At 37.3% G+C, this 21,764-nt stretch overlaps 1 protein-coding gene across 1 annotated transcript in view; it reads left to right on the top strand.

Moving 5' to 3' along the window:
* Window positions 1–21,764, top strand: part of LOC136782916 (A-type potassium channel modulatory protein KCNIP1) — a 46,700-nt gene that overhangs the window by 12,573 nt on the left and 12,363 nt on the right. Inside the window, exons 5-6 of the mRNA XM_066742687.1 lie at window positions 1,651–1,724; window positions 16,667–16,879. Of these exons, the coding sequence (XP_066598784.1) occupies window positions 1,651–1,724; window positions 16,667–16,879 (287 nt within the window). The remainder of the gene's footprint in view (window positions 1–1,650; window positions 1,725–16,666; window positions 16,880–21,764) is intronic.

The following is a 21,764-nucleotide window of genomic DNA, read 5'->3' as shown; positions in this document are numbered from 1 at the left end:
TTATGGAGAAAATACTGAGACTCACACATCCCAAAAGCTCAATGAAAGCAGCCTTTTCTTTTCAACTAAGAAGAAAGTTTCAAGGGATCTTTTTTATCCATTTTTCACAATTAAATGAGCCTGATTTACTTTGTGGCGGGTCTATCCTTGCTAAGGACATCTTTAACCGACTGTATAAACTTGGGGCTCCTGTCTCAATTTAGCTCGACAATGGCGAAAGAACGGCGCTCTACAAAACCAATTTTCAAGTCCTATCTTGCAGATGTCGACAGACAGCAGAAGACTTTTTCCTCGAATGCATGAATTTACCAGCTCAAGAACTTTGACGAGAGTTAATTCACTTCGTGCCAAATGTACAAAGAGTAGAGTGCGGGAAAATCTTGTCATTATTATGCAGAAGGCATTAGTTATAGTGCGAAGGAAAAAAAGTGAATTTAAAGTATAAGAGAATTGGCAAAGGGTCAAGATCATTGAAAAATTACTCAGTTTATCAGTTCATATATAACTTAACGAAAGATGTCTCTACAGCGGAAATGGGAAATTTCCAAGGTGAAGTGAAAATTAACAAAATAATATATATATAAGAACATCATATATTTTCCATCACATGGACATACTTGGAAGAATTATTGAGTGATTTGATGTATATGATTAATCGTATTAATTTAGTTTGACAAAAGATGTTTTTACAATAGTTGAAATAGGAATTTCAAGATAAAATATGAGAATAATGTAATCAACCTTATATTTTCCATCAGGCACACGTACTTAGAAAAATTAATTATTAAACAATTTCTCTATGGAATTAATTCCATCAATTGACAATTTACTATGAAATTTCTCTGCAGTTGAGACGGAAAATTTCTAGATAAAATAAGAGAATAGTATATGTCGGTGTTATTTTCCATCACGCGTAAACACTTAGTTAGAAGAGACTACGATGACGTTGGGACATTGAGATTATATAAAGCGGAAGTTATTAACATGCGCTCCAGCACGATTCACTTTACGAGCCATCTACGACAGAAAATCGTCTATCCTACTCCCAATATCTTCCAAGGACCTGGCTGTCCAGGGAAATTCGAGCGCCTGTTAAAGAGGCGTCCCTTCAGCTTTCTAAAAGTCACGCCAAGTCATTACTACCATCGAGAGAGGCTATATTTTTCTTTTCTTGGAAAAGCTGCCGGAGAAAAGTCCGGAAAATTGCTCATTATCCAGCCATACTTTAGCTCAACGTCTGATTCTCTGCATCCCTTAATAGCGATTTTGCAAATGATAATAATCTCTTCCATAAATCATGCGATTCATCTAATATTCTCTCGCACAAAATTTCATCTACTTAATGACCAGAATGCCAAATAAATAAAAGTATATCCAGCTTTAATACGGTTTACATATTCATTTTTCATGAGGATATAATGTTCATGAAGTCAAATATAAATATTCCAATATGAAAATAAGTATAATATGGTATAATATTTTTATTTATTAGACCGTGTTTCACTCGCAGTGCTGACCTTTCTATATAGATTGTATATATATATATTTATTATATATAAATGTTGGTTTCCTCGGTCAATTTATCACCACACAACCATACAGAATGACCACCGTATAATAAAAATGCATTTTTTTTCTGTTTAAACGCAGCTAATACCAGTCAGTACGCGCATTATGTTTTCAACACTTTGGACCAGGATCACAGTGGACTGCTGAGCTTCGAGGTGAGTCTCGAATATTCAACGAATTAAGTGATAAATGAGAAAATAGTAGTTTTTGAAATGTAAGAAATTACGAGTTCTCGAGTGGCAGAAATAATGTATGGTTTGGATCAAAAGAGTCGGATGTTTCGCTTACTTGGCTTATCTTTTCTTGCCTTTAAATGAACGAAGAAATAGTGCAGTAGGTTCAGAAAAACCAGCCATTTTTCACAATAGATTAACGTGTAGACTCGAGTTTTACGCCGACAAATTCTGCGCCATTTGGCGTAGAAATGGAGTTAAAGAAATGAGAAACGTCAGGTACGCGTGCAACGACTGCTGACACACCGATATAAATCACGTCAACTGGCAACGATTTAATTTTTAGCTGGCCAATAATCGATGGACCTACGCCAATCTCGACAATCCTACAATAACGTTTATTTACCATTAACGAGGCCGTATTATGGAAATCCCTTCTCAAATCGATTATTCCCAATGATCTTGTTTTTGCTTCACGCATGCACTAATCCTAACGTTGATTGTCCAATGAAGTACAAAGTACATACGTGTGAAATTATTGGTCGACAACACATGCCGAGCATGTTTTGCGATGCTAATCAGGGGCTTACACATATTATATACTTTGATGAGAAATCACCAAGTTTCGAGCGTGCATTATCAAGGGAGGTATTAGAGTTATAATGCAAACTGCGTCAAATGCAGAGCTCGCTGTGAAAATCGTTCAAATACGAGTCGCCTAATTCTCAAGGACGTAAGAATTGTAGAAGATTTCGATAAACTCGAAAATTACCAGTGATTCTAAGCTTCTTGCAATTCATTTGGAATTTCTTTATTGCCATTCGTTAATTAATAAGTAAACGAGGATATTAGCTGGATTTGTCAGTCTTTTAAAGCTTGTGCAGTGTTCATCGATCTTCGATTGGCTTGTCCAATGAAACTCCGGTAAAAAGCCCACCTTGCACCACTTGTCCCCTTAATGACTAAAGAAATGGGAGAAAAATGTCACAGTGTTGGATAATTAGAAGGTTTCGTAATTATCTCTCAAGATATTAAAGCAAAAGTGTGCTTTGTAGAATTAACCGTGCAATTGCTCCGATTCTGCAACGAAATGCCATAGTCTTTCGTCCGTGGTTCTTCTTTTAAAACCGTTTTTGCATTAACTTACGCAATCTTATTTTCTCTGTAATTAAGCAATTTCGTCACTTAAGCGTAATAAGGCTTCGTAAAATTGTCCCTTTGTAGCTTCATTTATCAACTAAGAACTGTCTCATACAGAATCTAGCATTTTATATGTTCAAACGAAAACTCGTTTTATCAATTATTCATCTCTAAATATAGTTTCTTCATTAAAGCTGCAGTCTATAATTATTAGAAATTGATACAACTTTCCACCTTGGTTCAAAGTTCTCTGCCCCTTTCGATCGATTATAGCTTAAGACCCCGGTCTTTTATTTTAATATATGTTAATGGGACTCGACCAAGTAAATTTATTTCGAGCTTTCGCGTAATGAAAAAAAAATTAGAAATTTTCTTACTAACCAAACTGCAGAATCATTAGAATTTCAATTTCTACGACATTATAATTTTAACTTGAAGAATATTGCAAGTATAAACCTTTAAAATATTTCGACCTTACCCAACTTTTACGCATTAAGGTGCCGATGTCAGCACGAGTTACAGCCTTTGTATTTTTAGATTAAAGCTTGTACAAAAATTACCGTACAGCGTAATTGCCGCGAATATTGCAGGGCAAAATAAAAGAAAAAATAAGTTTTTAACATTGTCATTGGAGTGAGAAATCTCGAATTTCTTTTCTTTAACCTTTGTCACAGTCGCATTAGGATGGATAAAATAAGGAAAGAAGGAGTTTTTCAACGAAATCAAGGCAGATATTGTACACTCTATCGTTGGAAAGTCTAATATTGTCTACGTGTCGTTCCGTGAGTACACATTAAAGTTCTTTGTGTCTGAAATTATATGAGAATTTCATTTTACTTAAAAAAAAATAGTAGGTTGGTCGTTTGCGCGACTGCGCTAAAGGCGTGTAAACCTCTGAGGTGCATCTCCCGAAGAAATTTACGAGTTAAGTAGGAGATGCGAGTTTTTTCTAACAAAGAAGAAAGGCTAAGTTCAAATGCAATAGCATTCCTTCGCATACCATGCTAATACTCATCACGTCACAACGCCCTCGATTAACCTTAATCTTATTATACTCAGCAACATCTGTATAATTGAGATTTTCCCAGGTTCTTTTGAGTCTCACTTCTGGTACGACCTGGGACTGAATATTCACGAAAATGCTGTCTTATTACAATTTAACAATTTCACTTTTATTACATATATATACAATTCTTTTTTCTGCTTTCTTTTCAATCTGGAATCGATCCAAGACCTTTTATTTTAACTTCCTCGTTTTATCTTTATCCCCAAGCTCTTCCTCTTTTTCTTCATCTTTTACTCCCACCCGTCTCTCACTCTCTTTCTGAAGTTTTATTTAAACCTCTCCCATCTGAGATAGGCTACGCTACTCCTACGTCGGTTAGACTTATCGCGTCTTGTGCGCGTCGGGATGTAGAACTCAGTGACCGTCAAGCTTAATCGCATTACCTCCACGACCATCCGGAGGGGACTGCAAACGTGCAGCATCTTCCACGACAAAACTCCTACTGACACACACGGGAGCAATTCTCCATTCAACGAATGCTCTCTTATTTCTCTCCTCGACGCTTCATCATAGCTGCGAACCAACCAGATTATTTCCATCAAGAAAGAAATGAAGTAGAAATTAAACAATTTAAAACTTCCTGCAGTGTAAAAGATTTCAGAGTGATTGAGATCTCTTCTCCCAGCGCTCCTGAGAAACATCCTTAGTATAATAAAATAATGATCTCTTCGCTGTTTTCTATGAAGAACCTCATCGTTACAAGAATTCAGTAATAATAATTAATTGCTCTCTCAGCAATTAATATTTGATATTTTTTCAAAGCCTTTGAATATATCTTCATAATAATGATTTAACGATTAAAACGCGAGGTGATAATTAATTAGCGAATTCGGTTATAACGGTTTATGGCTACTATATACATACATAAATTCAATATAATTTGCAATTAAGCACTGGGCCAACTTAGCTAGCTGCTTTATTCTCTCTCGTCAGTGTAAACTAAATCACTGAAATTGGAGTGATTCCTCGACTCCATAGGTATAGAGATAGTTTCAATTGTTCCATCGTATGGAGTATTCGTGTATTCTCACCCTTGTAGAAATTCCAACTGAATATAGTATGGAATACGTTGTTAAGTCAAGTTGACAGCATATAAATACGTGTTCGGCTTATTTCTCGCGGAAATCTGACGTTAATAACTTTGCAATCGTATCCGATTACTAGCTGCCGATAAAATGGAAGCGGGGGTGAAAGTAAGTTGAAAATTGTCGACTGAAAAACTATGCAGTTGTTAATTATCATAATCCCTGAAGAGCCACTTCCAGCAGTCAAATTTAATATCATTTAATTAAATTTGATTTTATTAGCAGGATAAATTCACCGGTATTGTTTAAACGATCCTGTTGAGACCGATGATACACCTTTATTTAAAAAGAATTTACTGTTTACGGCTGCCCAGAGGCAGAAATAAAATTGCACGTTTTACGAGTATCGTTCAAATATCAGCTTGGTTGTAGCAAGTATTTAATTTCAAACGGTATAGCATTCTTCTATCGGCGTTGCGCAGCAAGATTCTTGGTTATATTCTCTCCTTTTCTACGAACGCGCAATGGCTTTGCTCCTCTCTCTCTCTCTCTCTCTCTCTTTCTATTTTACCCACACCTCCTCCCATCTATCTATCTACCCCTCCTTCGACTAGACTTTCAGCTTAAACTTTAGGGAAACCTTGTGCAACGAAGCGTATACCGGCGACAGAGTAATTTGCATACGTCAGAATTCAACTTGCGAATCCTAAGACCAAAAGTCAGCAAGAAAGCGTTTTCGTGTACCAACTAATTTCAACCCTTGCGCAAGTCCTTCCCTAATTGTTTTGTTCCCAACTACAACTAATTATGCGACAAAGGAAATACGCATATCTATAGAGAATCTGCTTCAATTTACAATATCGCTGCAATGCTTGACGAGTGAAAGGCTAGCTGCTATTTTTCTTCTTCCGTTCAACTGTGTTTCCCGTTACAGTTACTGTCAGGGTGTCCTCTGAATAACGATCGAATCGGAAATCATGAATGGTCCCTGCAAACCAAATAAAAAAATATACGTCTATCGACTGGAAAATGTTATACCGGATATTTTCACTCGTCAGCTTGGACACAGCTATTTACAGTTATCGATGTGACTTTGAAAAAGCGATGCAAAACCGATCTCGATGAGAAAATGAGAATCAATCGTTTTCAATAATAGGATCAGCTGCCAAGCATTCGAAATAAAGTCGCAGCAACCATTTCGCGACTCTTCTTGCTGTTACAAACAACCTGAATCAACAATTGTTATTTATTCGGACAGCGTTTGCTATTAGGACCAGTGTAAATGTGTTGATGTACCTATACACTCAGGAATTCTCCGTGTCGGTGATGCAACATTCACTTACACAATGATACATTGAGCTTAATCTCAACAAACACATGAATCCACGTGCTAGCTTGAAACATCGTTCGCCCCAAGGCTCGTTTAGATGGCAGCAGAGGGAAAATACGGAGGGGAGGTGCTAGCAAAACTCCCAATACCAAACGACAAAACATGAGGTGGAATAGAGGACTCGGTATCTGCAATAATCTTGATTTTCACTCCCTGCTGCCTGAAACTCCACAACTGATCGTTTACTATCGCATGATCATTCCTGGCATTCCCATTTCATGCAGAATGACCATAATCCGACTGATGTATGAAAACATTAGATTCTTTTAATGGGAGGAACCTACAATAAATCAAAGAATTTACTGCAGTGGTATTTTACAACTAAAGTGTAATTAGAGAATTGAAACTCACAAGTTTCCATATGTTGCTGTAACTCCTATAATTTCCAGCCTTTAACGACTAGTGGAATGAAACCAACAGTGAAGAGTCTCATGAGTTTAAAGATAAAAGAATTTTCTAACTCTATTCTCCTTAAGTGTGTGGCTATTACAGTGTGATGTCAGACAAAAATTAGCTAATTATAATTAGTTTTTTAGTTTTAGTGAATATTGCATGCATCAATGCAATTTTTCCTCTACAAAAGATACGCTCTTGGAAAATAATAAACAATTTTATTTTTGTTGTAAAAGAGTAAATGTTTATTTAACAATGAATTAAAAAATATCTATAAAAAAAAGTTGCTGACGTAGATATTTTCGGCACTCCGGGTAATCTGATACCGAAACTTCGAAAAGATTTAATTTATAATACTATTTCTACTGTTCCAGCTAGAATTATTATTACAAAATTTTATTTCCAACCAAATTTTTGTTGGAATATGGTAAACATAATACAGTTTTTTTTTCTAATACTTTTGCGCGCACACAAAGTAAAATTATAATCTTAGTTCTGGCAGTAGTTATATTTTTATATAAATATTCTTTTTGAATATCTATACGCGTCAGCAACAATTTTCATTTCTCTCGTGTACATGTTTTTAATTTTCGTTTAAATAAACATACATTTATACAAGAAAAAATCATTTTTCATTCTCCAGGAGCGAATCTTTTATAGAAATAAATTGAACCGATATATGCAATACATATTTACATAAAAGAATAATTACAATTAGCTCATTTTTTCGTGCATCGCGCTACAATAACTCTTTAATTGAAGAGAGTAACGATGCGATTTATAATTGCTTCGAGTGAACCATATAAATGCTTTATCAAAAATTTTTCACTTGTAATGAACAATATTACTACTTTATTATGGTACAAATGTTCATTATACGTCTTTTAATCATATTGACAGCCAAAGCATATCGTCATATATATATCAGCAAGCGTAAATATTTTGTGATAATAATATTCCATAATATTAAACTCAATTTATACCACGAGGTTTTCGTTCTGTGGAAAATTTAGGTTACATACATGAATTTACAGTACAGCTTACGCTTCGTTGCATGTACAATGAACCAAGCTAATGTAGCCTATATCTATTATCGAATTGTCGATATACTACGCGTGCTTGTATTATATAGGCATGTGTGCACACTAGCTTTCCGTGAAGATGATCCTGAAAAGGAAGCTGAGAAAATGTCAACAAATTCAGGAACAATATATATGCCTTCGTCGTTGTAAAAAAATACTAAAATTACAAAAATATTTTACTTAAAACTTGCATTCTTTAAATTTCCTTTCTTAATACATTTGATAATTATATATATATATTCAATTTAAACTCGTTACGTATATATAATAGAAATAATAGTGTCCTACTACGAATATACCATTAATGACGTACTGGACACGTGCACCGGTATGAAATCCCGATAACCAACTTCATCAATCGAGGAAATCGTTCTAACTGACACCATTGATAGTGTTATTTTGACGAAAATTGACATAAACGTTAACGCGCGTATCTCAGCAAGGAGCACGACGCGAGAGTGCGTGAGATGTCAGCCAATAAATGTTTAACACGTGTTCTTCTCTAGTCCATTGGCCATCCTCCCCTTCTCGATGTGCTTGCGAGCCAAACACTTTGATTATAGCTGCCATTCCATCGAAAAGACACGTTCCGACTACCAAGATTCCCTGCGTCAGCCTCTGATACCAATAACAACTGTGATTTACCCGCTTATTGCAAGCTCAGCAATCTGTGAGAGATACACTGCTTATTAAATGCTTGAATTTGAGATGTTGCACACGTATACGTGTCTCTGTGTTTGGGAGGCGCATACGATATATCTTCGTGCATCATGTTCGATTAAATACGACAAGACACGATATACGCGATACAGTCTGTTTCAAAATTTTAACGCGATACTTTGATCGCTATCACGTGTTTGGTACAGGATGAAGTTAAAATTTTCAGTATAGTTCACATATTTGCTAATTTAAAGTATATATACTTAGTAGACTTGAAAAAAAGACTGCTCGTTTGTAGCATTCGAGAAAATTTTGAAACATCCTGTACATGTACCAACTTATTGTACTAATATTCTTAACGATCTACTGCTTAAATTAAGGTCAACAGCAGTAATGCGACGAAATATGATTAAAGGCACAGCTATATTAAATCTGTGATTCTCGTAGGAATTAATACAATTTCTGCTTTCCTTACACAAATAAACAATACGTTGCTGAAATTTTTCCCACGACCAGTACCGAGAGCGTGTATATAACTTGCTTCTGGCAATAACTTATGTTTTTGTTTGTAGAGAAAAGGAAAACGTTGGAAAATATAGAGGAATTATACTATTCCGCAGAAAACATTTAGGAAAGCAGGAAACGGAAGCTAAAAAGGCAGCTTCATATGTCAGCAAAGTTGCATTCAGATGCCTTAATTAAACTAATGCTTTTTCATTTACCAGCTAATTTCAAGCTCTTCATAAACCACCGTAATTAGCTTTCATCGGTGATTCAAGCTTCACTCGTGGGTGAAAAATAAAACTCGAGAAACAAGCAACGAAGGGACAAGTGGCTCTACATAACAGTGGCTCTTCAAAACTTCATTTCAATCCTTCACGTTCCAAAACTTATAGTGTATATTACACAGACTGTGTACTTTAATTCATCACAGAATGTGAACATGAAAATTCACACAGCTCGGTAACTGTATAAGAGATATCAATTTTTTACGTTAATATCAATTTCTGCGAAAATAGAAAGACGAGTTTGAAAAACCTCACCTGCAAAAAAATAATATCTCGCATAATTACGATGATAAATGAATTTTACGTCCAGGACCCGGGTCTAATTAAAGTATACACCCTATTGTATAATTCTGCTGAGGATTTGACTCGAAAAAGCCCATGCACTAAAACAATTGACTCGGCAATTGTAGTTAATTGCGAATTCTCTTAATTAAATAACGGAATAGAAATAAAATCATGAAGGCTTATAATCAGCTTCTTTCGTGTACCACGTGTGTGTACATATTTGTAGAGCTGGATGCTCTGGCGATTTTATTTGGGAAGAATCGAAACTGATAATTGCAGCCGTAGTGTGGATACTCTTGCGAGAATATTGCTGTTGCCAGCGGCATTACAGTATTACGTTGGGATTTCGATAGGATCGAAGCAGCCGCAAAATCCGTCTGGGGATGACCGCAAGCTCGTTGCTACAGTCGGTTGGTTTTCACTACTGTGTGCGTTCATCTACAATGTCCAACCTCTTTAGTTATCTTTCCTCGCAATAATCTCTATCTTGGAATTAAAACTTTAGATTAAATATTGCAGTGCGTTGTCAATGTATGAAAAAAAAAGATTAGTTCTCTGAAAGACTTTCGCTTGGATAAATTGTCTATATACTTATCAAATTAATCCAGGAGGAAACGGTAGAGAGAATGAAAGATATGGATATCGAAGAGCGTTCGCTGGTATAAAACAAAGAGGGAAGGAAAACTTTGGATCCCGAACGTAAGCAAGATTAAACGACGTCGGGTAAGATATATATATATATGGCTGGCTTAGCGGTTCTACTAAAATTTATATATACAACATCCAACAATTTCGCGTTTCTCCCTCGACCCTTCCTCTGCATCTCCAGCAACACTTGGTACTTTATCGTTGAACCGTTGAGTCCAAAGCTGTAAACTTTCTCAAAGCAATCTTAGCCGTTAACCCCGAATGAGGAAACGAACGTGACAAGCTATTATTCAAATGCTATTCGTTTCTTCAGAGTTGTATAAATATCAATAAGACTCGGCTACGAGTGACAACTTGAGATATCATTGTAAAAAGAACGTGTACCACTTCTGTCCTCTCGTTATACAAACCCCATTATAATAATGGCGACTTTGTACTTTAATGATTGGTATCGGTACATTACAAGGAAAGGAACGTTTTAAAAATGTTTGTTTATTAGTTATAACAGAAAAGAGATATGAGATCTCTCAAGAGACAAAGCTAACCGAATTGTGAGAAAAACAAGAAACTCAGTCTTGCATTTAGGCGTTGCTGAAAAGTAGCATAATGCGCGACGATACAATGCTTGAGAAAAAATTAATAGCCAGGCTCAGTAGCCCTTTCCCTCTTTAGGCACATAACAATGCACGAGAGGGAAGAATGGGACCAAATAAAGTGAGTGCTTGCGATTTTTCCTCTCCTCAAGCGCGCATTCTCATGACGATTCCACGCATACCCCAGGATACATTCGAGCCTTCAAACCATTCTCATAACCCCCCCCCCCCCCCCCCACGCCCTCCTCCTCCTCCTCCTCCAACCCACCCTTAAATTTCCTTCATTCGCGCGTATTTCAGCTTTTTCATGGCCCTATGCAATAGAGAATTCCAACATATTTTGCGTGAGAATGAAACAGAATGAGATAGAATGAGCTTTGGAGCAGCTTTCCAGTGAAAAATTCACATAAACTCAATTATCCAGCTTTTAATAATGTAGCTATACAGGGTGAGGTACTTAAGATGCTTCGTACTTGAAATATAAAACTTCATTTATCTCCGTAACTGTAAGAAATATCAATATTTTGTAAAACCTCTCTAAATGCATATAATATATAAAGGAATTTTCAAAAAGGTAATGTTAAAAAATTGGTATTTATTATAGTTAAAACATAAACATCTATCTCTTACGTGTATGCTGTAAGGCGTCATAAGCACCTCATCCCGATGTATATTATGTGGTTTCTTGGTGTAAACGGTAGAAAAATGAATGATGAGTGTTTTGTATCCAGCCTATCGATGAATAGTTTTATTGGCTCATTGAGATTTATAAATGTTATTGGAGATCGGAGGTGCGTCGGGTTGAGCAGTCCGGGACTCTCGGGCCGTCTCGCTCCGGCGAACTCTCCGTCTCCTTTCCTCACTCCCTGCTTCTACTCAACGTCACCAGGTGGCTACGGCACGTAGCACACATTCTCGCTGGCAAGTTGCTGCGCGCATCCTACCTAAGCTCGCCAGCCCCTACTTACACTCAGCATCACAAGGTGGCTACGGCACGGAGCACACATTCTCGCTGGCAAGTTGCTGTCAGCGTTCTACTTAAGTGTGCCAGCCTAACCAGACGTGGCTCGAACTGCTCGATTCTAGCACACTGTGTCTCCTGTTATTTTTGGTTTACCCATCTGCGATTCCTCCAGGAAGCGTAGTCTATATCCACATCTCATCCTAATTTCCCTATTCAATTTTTGCGGATTCTTACCGGATAAATTCTCTCACAAGATTCTGGTCCTTTTGAGCCTGATATCCGGTAATCACTTTTCTTTCAAGTGAGATTTTGATTCTGGTTGTTCTCCGCTTCGTGATTTGGGCAAAATGGCATCTACCAGTTCTACCGAGGAGCTAAAGAATTGCGCGATGCGAGTTGAACAGCTTGAACTCCATCGCTTGGCATTGGATCATTTTCTGATTAACATTAGAAAGCGTGCTAGTAATAATTACACAATTTCGTATCTAAACGATCGTTTAACTACCGCCAATGAGATCTTTCAAAAGATTCAAGATTGCCACACGACCACCACACACATTCGCAACTATAACACGGAGGATTTGAGCAGGATCAATTATACTGCTCAAAACACCTACGAGAAAGCCGTTGATGCTTTCCAACTCGTAGAGAAATACATATTAGATAATATTCAGCAGTTGAAGGATTCCAATGACAATGCTCCTTCCAGTCCCAATCCGATCAGGCCTGCTCCTCCTTTAGCAGTTAGACTTCCGGAGATGGATCTACCAAAGTTTAGCGGTGATTATTGTGCGTGGCCATCGTTTCGTGACTATTTCAAGTCACTAATTCACGATAACCGTAGCTTATCGGGTGTCCACAAATTTCTCTATCTAAGATCATGTTTAGAAGGTGAAGCGAGCTCAGTAATCCAGTCTCTTCCGGCTACTAGCGACAATTATTTATTTGCGTGGAATAATTTGGCAGCTAGGTATGCGAACGAGCGAATTATAACATCTACCCTTCTTAATAAACTGATGCATATTCCCAAAGTCTCTTCTGGCAATCTAATGTCCATCAAAACCCTGCTATATACCACTACGTGTACTCTCGAGTCTTTACGGAATATGGGATACCCAGTTGACAGTTGGGACCCGTTAATCGTGCATCTTCTCACCAATAAGTTAGATTCATCGCTTCGATTAGATTGGGAGAAGAGTATGAAAAATGTCAAGGATTATCCATCTTTTGCTCAGTTTTCAAAGTTCATTTCTGAAGAGATCAATATGCTTGAATCTATTGCTATTACGAAGCCCAAAAGTGGCAAAAAAGCCCACAAAAAATCGCTAAAGTCGCACAATGCGACTGTTAATTCTTCCATATGTCCTCATTGCGGTTCAAATCACTCATTATATAAATGTGATGATTTTCTTTCTCTAAATCCTCAAGCAAAGTTCAAAGCAGCTAAAAGTCATTCTCTTTGCACTAATTGTTTGCGACCGGACCACCCCACTTCTTCGTGTCAATCTTCCTCCAGGTGTAAAAAATGTGCCAAGTCACATCACACTCTACTACATTTCAAGAAGCAATCCACTGAATCTGCTAAGCCCAATACGTCACCAGGCCCTGCACCATCTAACGTGCAGCCGGCCGATTCTCCTTCAGCTCCTGTCGCTGATCATTTGAGTTTCATGGGCAGGCGTTCAACGTTACTTCCCACCTTCTTAGCGCAAGTTCAAGCACCCGATGGGCGCCAAATCATTATTAGAGGCTTAATTGGTCCAGGCTCAGATACGTCTTTTATGACTGAAAATCTGGCCCAGTTATTACGCGTTAAGCGCAACAAAGTTGCTGCAACAATTTATGGAGTAACAGGAGGTGCCGCACACAAAGTATCAAGCATGTCCGAAATCACTTTGCTTTCACTCAAGGACACCCAGTCCTCACTAACAGCGAAAGCCTTAATTTTGCCCAAAGTAACGAATTATCTCCCACAATCATACTCATCGGCTGAATTTCCTCAATTATGCTCACTCAAGCTAGCAGATGAGTACGCTTCCTCGAAATATCCTATCGATATCTTAATAGGTGCAGACTACTATTCTCAGCTACTGTTGGGTCAAACAGTCTTATCCCCCAACCACTCCTTGATAGCACAATCTACGTTGTTCGGTTGGGTAGTATCAGGAACTCTTGCATCTCATTCACATTCATCCACGGTCAATGTTCACCACTCGATACGACATTAACAAAATCCTTCGAGATTTCTGGGAACTTGAAAAAGTCCCTACCTCTTATAGCCTGTCATCTAACTAAGATCAAATGTGTGAGAACCTTTTCGTGAGCACAGTCGCTCAATTGCCTTCAGGTCGCTTCCAGGTCGCATTACCGTTTAACGTCGTATCACTGAATCTGTGCATAGCTTAACAAATTTTCATGGTTGTCCTTGGAAAATCTTGGACAACAAACTTGCCTGAACTAGTTTATAATAAATAAACGAGAATCGAGAGGAAATGAGCTTATGGAGTAATAATTGAGTGAAAGATTCAAATACCACTGTGCAATTATCGAGGTTTTAATAATATGCCCGCGTTTCCTCGATGAAAACAGAGGGAAAGTGAATAGCGCGAGGGTATCTGGCCAGACAGAGTGGAGAATTATTGACTGTGTCAGTGAAATTGATGAGGAAATAGCCAGACCTGTTTCTGGATACATGCAATATTTTGTTAGTCGTGCAGTCTGTGCAAGCAGAGGAAACATCTGTGGTTATCCTTGGAGATCCCAGGAGCACGCGATTTTGTCCAGACCAGTTTATAAGGCACGCTGACAGTTTTTTATTCTTTAATGTGACCAAATGCAATTTACCGCGCTAACAGCTTCGTGCGGATTCGCTTTTTGATCCCCGGGAAACCACCAATTCCCGGGACAACGTACCCGGTGACGTCTCCTCCAGTCCCAAAGCTGACAGGGTGGTTGGGAGAGGCGTACATCCTCGTTTCAGCATTCGCTGCATCCATTTTCCCAGCTCCATTCTCTCCTACTATCCTAACCTACCCTATCCACCGCCCCTTTTCCTCCTCCATCCATCTTCCATCCCCTACCAATCTGCATTCGGTCCCTTGCCCTGATCGCTTTACGATTGGAGCGGTTTCAATTTCAATTAAAAAGCCATCAAGTGCCACACCGATCGCGAATACACAGAAATATATATATATACGCAGCCGAATTTCAACCAACTTATCAATCGCCTCCTTCGCCCCATGAAAACTTCATTTCCATCGAGTCTCTTTCCTCATAATCTTACAAGTTTTAATAGTTCTACCAGCTTACCACCCCCGCCGACCCTAATACTGATTTCTTCGGCCGTCACAAATCGAATTCGGGAAATGAATATTTCACCGTTTCAAAGCCTTTGGGAATGCTGAAAAGTTGATCCGATAAACTTATTTGGCAATTCAATCTCACTGGAATTCTCAATGAAAATAATTTCGGTAGTTAAGACTTTTGCACGAGTAATGCCAAGTTAAAATATGCATATACATATAGTAATAATATAATACTCGACTAGTCATCAGTGAATGCCTTTAAATCGTCGAGTCTAGCTGTCGACGATTTATTCGCTCATCTTAATAAAATCTGTTCTCCCATACAACTATAAGAACTTCCACATATACCAGTCTGATTTCTGTTGCTGGAAAACTGGAAATAAACTTTATTACCGGTGAGTTACGAGAATGAAATATTCTATTTTTGGTGCATCTGTACAATAGCGAGTTAATAATCTTGTAGGGGAATTCTTGCTCTAGAAGATATTTACATAATTATATTAATCAATTTTAAAAAAACTCGTTTACCTGCTATCCTTTAGACAGATAAGAAGAATCTCAATATTCCTTTATTAATATGGTGAAAGCAACGCTGAATTCTCGAAATAGGACTAATAAAATTAACATTTATCTGGATATAGCAGCGAAAGGCAAAATCGTTCTAGAATTCTGTTTTCTCAAATAACATATATATATATATATATATATATGGATGAATCCAGTAGCTTATCACAATTCATTTTCATTACCGCCCACAGTTACCTCGAAATTCCATTGTCTAAAACGTTCTCTTCTCATATACACATTCTCCTTCCATTGTCTCTGTATAAGATACATTCAATCCTGTAGGTGAATGTTCAAAGCTACATAATAATACAAACATATATATATATATATGTATATATTTGTATCTCAACGTAACGTCCAGCACAGCAATAATAGCGAAAGGAAACTTAAACTACCATCAGCTTAGTATACGTATCCTGTTTTCCCGAAACGCGAGTAAATTTGTGATACTCTTTAAAATAGGTTATCGAACAGAGAAGAGAAAAACGGAACGGGAGAAATAAACGGGTCACTCGTATAGTTTTAATTAATTTTAGACACTCCGCTATGGTTTTGCCGTCCACGCTATATAGTATATATAATTTCGTGCAGCCACAAAAGTTCCACACCAGCTGTCCGTAATTGTCCAGAATTCAGTGGGGAAAATCTCCATTTCTAGATATTTCTATTATAATCTCTTCGACAAACTATCTTACTGATCAGAAGGATTTGCAGATGTAGCTGACAAACGTATATAGGTACGGATTGCAATCCTTTTTTAACGAGACACGTCGGATCAGGTTGTAGGTCCAATTTAAATCTTTTCGCTCGCCATTCGTGGTCAGAAAACATACGCTACTCGTACGAGGATTATGCATTTCTTATAAGAATATATATATATATATATATGTATATATTTGTAGAGAGAGAGAGAGAGAGAAAGAGAGAGAGAGAGAAACTTGCATTGTTTTCTCTCGTCAATAATGCAATATAGCATTGGCTCGAGGATTCAAAGAATTTATACGATTTTATTTTACAGGACTTCGTGACAGGGCTGAGTATACTGTCTCGTGGATCGATAGACGAGAAATTGCGCTGGACGTTCTCTCTGTACGATATCAACGGGGACGGTTGCATCACGAGAGAAGAAATGACTGACATCGTCACTGCGGTGTACGAGTTGATGGGTAAATTCGCTGATCCCAACATGGACCACGAAGAAGTTCGCGAGAAGGTCGATCGAATGTTCCAGGTAGAAAATTAAACTTTTTTATCCTCCTCCAATACCTTTTGCATCAAACAGATTGATTTTTGCGCTGCGACATCGGGTCTCTGTCGTACTCCATACGGGGATGCACTACTGATTTGCAAGACCGTACGTATACGTACAACGCAGGATCAATGGGATGAGTCGCTTCGCGTACTCCGAAATTATATTTAATCGTCGCCTTCGGTCGAGCTTTAAATTACTCTGCGTTTTCACACACGCATGAGAATGTACATTTATAACTATAGCGTGAATCAGCCCCACCGGCTACTAATCACAATTAGTGCACACTAATAGCGAAATTGAATGTATTACGCAGTAATGGAAGCTGAAGTAGTTGCGAAATTTCATTTAATGCAACTTACTCGGTCTACATCGATGCCCCATGCACGATCTAACTTATTGTTTTATGCGAAAAAGGGATTTTTAGCATTTTTCCAATATTTCGTATGTGCGTGTATATATATATAACCGTATTCCTTTGATGTTCTATTTAACATATAGCTTTCGAAACCAGATGGTCGTTCAACTTTTTATCGCAAACGCTTTGTTCCTACGTACTATGTTAAAATTGAAAATTACAGCACGAGTCTTTTTCGTGCGTATATAAATTACACATCAAAGTTTTCCTCCCTCTGGAGGTTTTTCACGGAGAAATTTCACTCTAATCCGAGGACGCGCTGCTTTTCAACGGATCGAATGGGAGAATTGTGATAAAGATATATAGCGATGTACATGGGAGAACTCATCATACTTGGACGTATTGTTTAAAAGATTCGTGCGGATAACTTTAATTTCAGTCGGACTGGAGCATTTAATACGAGACCATTTTATTCCAGTGATATACGAATCCCACAATAAGGAAATGCCGAAGCATTATGTTTAGCATACTTGGCAGAAAATTATGCGGAAAATGTTCTCTTTACGGTACAAACTATAGCACAAAGATGGACAGCATTTAACTTTGATAATACGATTCAAAACGCTTGGAAACGGTTTTGGTATAATATATCCAGCAATTATCCTCTAACGCGTTAACGTTAAACGTTCTCGCAACAAGGATCTATCATTTCCAGATGGAATTTCCAAATCTCAAATAGAACGCGAAGAATCGATTGATATTGTTATAAAACCCCGTTTAAAGTAATTGTCTGAGCAAAGAATGAGAGAAAGAGAAAAAAAAGAGGAAGAGAGAGTGATAAAAGGGGCGTATACCATTCTACAGAGTGATTGAGTGAAAATATTTTGAATCATCCTCTATATATGTAGGTATAAATGAGATTGCGAAGGCTCGCTCATTGGAAGTGAAGTGAAATTAATGAAATCAGGCATAATTAACAAAGTCTGTTGAAAGGGGGTGGGGGATGGGGGTGAATTTTATCCATCGCATCGGTGAGCGAGCGAGCGAGCGAGCGAGCACTGTGAGCAGTGGAGTCTCTGGCTGAGCAATGATGGCTCGCTCTACTTGCAGGGGAAGTAGGAGAGTAAGAACACTCTCTCTCTCTCTCTCTCTCTCTCTCTCTCTCTCTCTCTCTCTCTCTCGCTAGGCTGTATAGTGGCAGAAGCCTGTGTTCCACTACTACTTCCACTTGGTAAATGACAATACAGAGAAACTATCGACGTCAACGGACACTGTGACGACTCAACTCACTCAACTCGACCAAGCTCACTCAGCTTGTTCAGCTCAGCAGAGTAAAAGTTTTTCGAAAGTACCTGTACACGAGGAGTATAGAGTATAGAGCGAGAAGCTTTCTTTTTAGCTGTACCGGCACATTGTTAGCGCAGAGGATACCCCTTCCACTCATCCACTTTTGCACGATGCTTCGTTTATCGGAGACAATTTCCTCCTATCTATCTCTCGCTCTCACCGTGAAAGGACCAATCCCATGGCTCGTCGAGTCACTGATAAATCGTCAGGGTCTTTTTTCCCAAATTAATGCCAACCCCTATTTTTCGCACGAATATTTCCCACTACCCTACGCTCCGCGCGATTCTCCTGCAAAGATATCGATTTCTTTCCTATACCGAAAATACATGGAATTTTCCGAGAAGCGATAAACCGAATCTATTTTTTGCTTTTTACAGCAATCACCCGCGACTCTAGCTAACGGGACGGATTTTATTATTGATTCTGGAGCTTCCGACGATAATAATACACGTGCCTTCGATATAGATTTCGAAAAGGGGACACTGTTGGCCGAAATAGATTGTTCTTCGGCGACCGGAATTATCTTATGCAGTATATACATATATATATATATATATAGTTGGCTGGTGAAAAACTCTATCCTGTCTCGTCTGCAATAAAGAATTAAACAGCCAAAGAATCTAATAAAATGTGTGTTTCGAATTATACGTTTTCGACTCAAGGATCAGAATGCTTCTAGCGATTTCCTCCAAGTTGCCTATTAAACATTTCAGGGACGAATTTCTTGTATCTAGTTATGTTTAAAGGGGTGTTGCGTATAGTCGACGGCAAAGGCAACGCGAGTCGACAGAGTAAATGCTTTATTTGCGGTTTCTACTGATCAAGCCCTGAACCGACTCGACTCTCGCATACACGATATCCCACGTCACCCGTTCTCTCTCTCTCTCTCCCTCTTTCTGTAACCCGAAACTCCAGCCTAAACTATCTTACCACCACACCATCGATATACGTGCACGTGTATGTTAAACGCATACCAAAATATATTTAATCATCCTTTATAATCAACAAAACTTTCTAATCCCACTGTTAACCTTTAATCAATTTACAAATCCTAGTGTCTAATAACCAACAACACCAAAAACTTTTTGCAGTGAAAAAGAATTTGATGTATTATAGCATCAGTAATATAAATTCTTTACCAATTATATACGAATCAATAATGACTTTTGCTCTAAAGGAGATTAGATTCGTAGTTTAATTGGTATAATGAACTGTAATATTTTAGATGTAACTTCAGGGCGAAACCGTAATTATACCTGCGGTCTCAGTTTCTCTATAAGGACTGTGGCCCAAATTTGTACACACTTGTGTGCTTTCATCTTGGCAAATCTAATGGATCGCGTGTCTTTCTGTGGCGTATTAAGTTATTGAACGTCAAAATCAATTAATTACCTTACTGGATCAGAGAAAATTCCAATTTCTTATCTTACCGCAAAATTTTATCATCTCCAGATACCAATTTATATTTTATTAAATACTATTGACAATGACAAATGATACAATTAAATCTATTTATTATATCCTTTTTAGTACAATTTGTTTAGTCTTATTTAACAAACGAATAATATTTTAAATAATAGCAAATCTGTGATTTTTTAATACCTACACCACGAAAAGCTAATATTTGTAGCTATATCATAATAGATTAATAAAACGCCATACTTATTAAAATAGATTAGAATGTATGCTCATACATTTTTCGTAATAATATTTAAATATAATTGTATTTTACTCGGGGATGTTTTTTGATTAAAATCTTCCATATTAATCAATATAGACTTCTCGTTTAATTTATTTGTTCAGTGCATAGTAATGAAAATAATTGTTATTTTGCGTATTTCAATATGCAATTATTGATCCAATAAAATGTAATTTAAAAACGAGCTATTACATAGTAACAAATAATTCTAGACTTTATTAATTTCGATAAGCAAATAGTTAAATCGATAGAGATAAGGGTCCAGCTTTTCAAACTCTTGACGATCAGCTGTAAGAAAGCGAAAGCAAACAGAAAATATAACGAAACTTTCGGCTCTCGTTTCAAGATCGTCATGGGACGAAACTTTAAATTGCCAATTCCACCATGCCAAAACTCTCGCAATTTCACATTTTACAAAAATATTCTTAGATTCTTGTGTCCACCTCTTTCATCCACCTGACATTTCATTAAAGAAAATTAAACATTCCTTCGTTAAAAAATTTATACTATATTATACATAGCATATAAGAGTCTGTTTCATGACTGAAAAAGTCAATTTGCATCGTTTAAATGTATTTTATGTCCCTGTATGGATATACATTAAATTCAACAGAAAAAACTGGTGCGAATCGATAACTTATTAACATTCCAACCTCATCGGTCATAAAGAAAAACGCTCCTATCGATTCATAAACAATAAATACATTAATTTGTAGAAATTATTAGAATAATCAAGAAATACTGATAATAATTGTATAGCTCATCGTGAAAAGAACAATTCTACTATTGGAGAATCACAAATACATTTTTATTAACCTGGTTTTTTAAATTCATGAGTCGTAAAACCGAGCAAAAACTATCGAGACATTGGCTTAATTTCAATGAAAATTTAATTAGCGGATATTAATTGTCAGCAATAATAGAAAAATTGAGTCAGTTATGAATTTATCGTTTCAGTGGAGCTTTCAATTGATATTTTCGCGAAATTTGTAAAAAGTGCAGCGACACGTGGTCAATTCGGCATTAAACTTCTATAATTGTTCACCGTCGAGCATTTATATCATTGTCACAGAAGCATATGCACAGCCTCGCACGCGATTATTTCTACAGTCAGAGTGTTATTTGGTCTTTTAAAATTATTTCGTGGTTGACGCTGCGTCAGAAACGAAAATTATGTCCAGTTCCACGTGTGCCTGTGTTACGCAACGCTATTAAATTTTACCAGTGAAATTCCTACATTATTTATGAATGAAATGAAAGTTCGTGTGTGCTATGCTGCATTTTTAGTTAAATCCAACATCTCCATGGCTTAAAGTCTGTGCCAAAAATCCGAATTTTTTATTTCTTAATATTGCTTCCCAGAGACGTCATAGCATTCAGCGTGCAAAAAATCACTTTTTCAGCTCAATTTTTTTAGCATTGAAAAAAAATGGCTGTGTTATAACAATCGTTTCTCTTTATAT

This window comes from Prorops nasuta, unplaced genomic scaffold, assembly GCF_024137725.1.
Source record: "Prorops nasuta isolate Cenicafe-Biocafe unplaced genomic scaffold, Cenicafe_Pnas_1.2 PNAS00030, whole genome shotgun sequence".
Lineage (NCBI taxonomy): Eukaryota > Metazoa > Arthropoda > Insecta > Hymenoptera > Bethylidae > Prorops > Prorops nasuta.
This window is presented reverse-complemented; position numbering and strand designations above follow the sequence as displayed.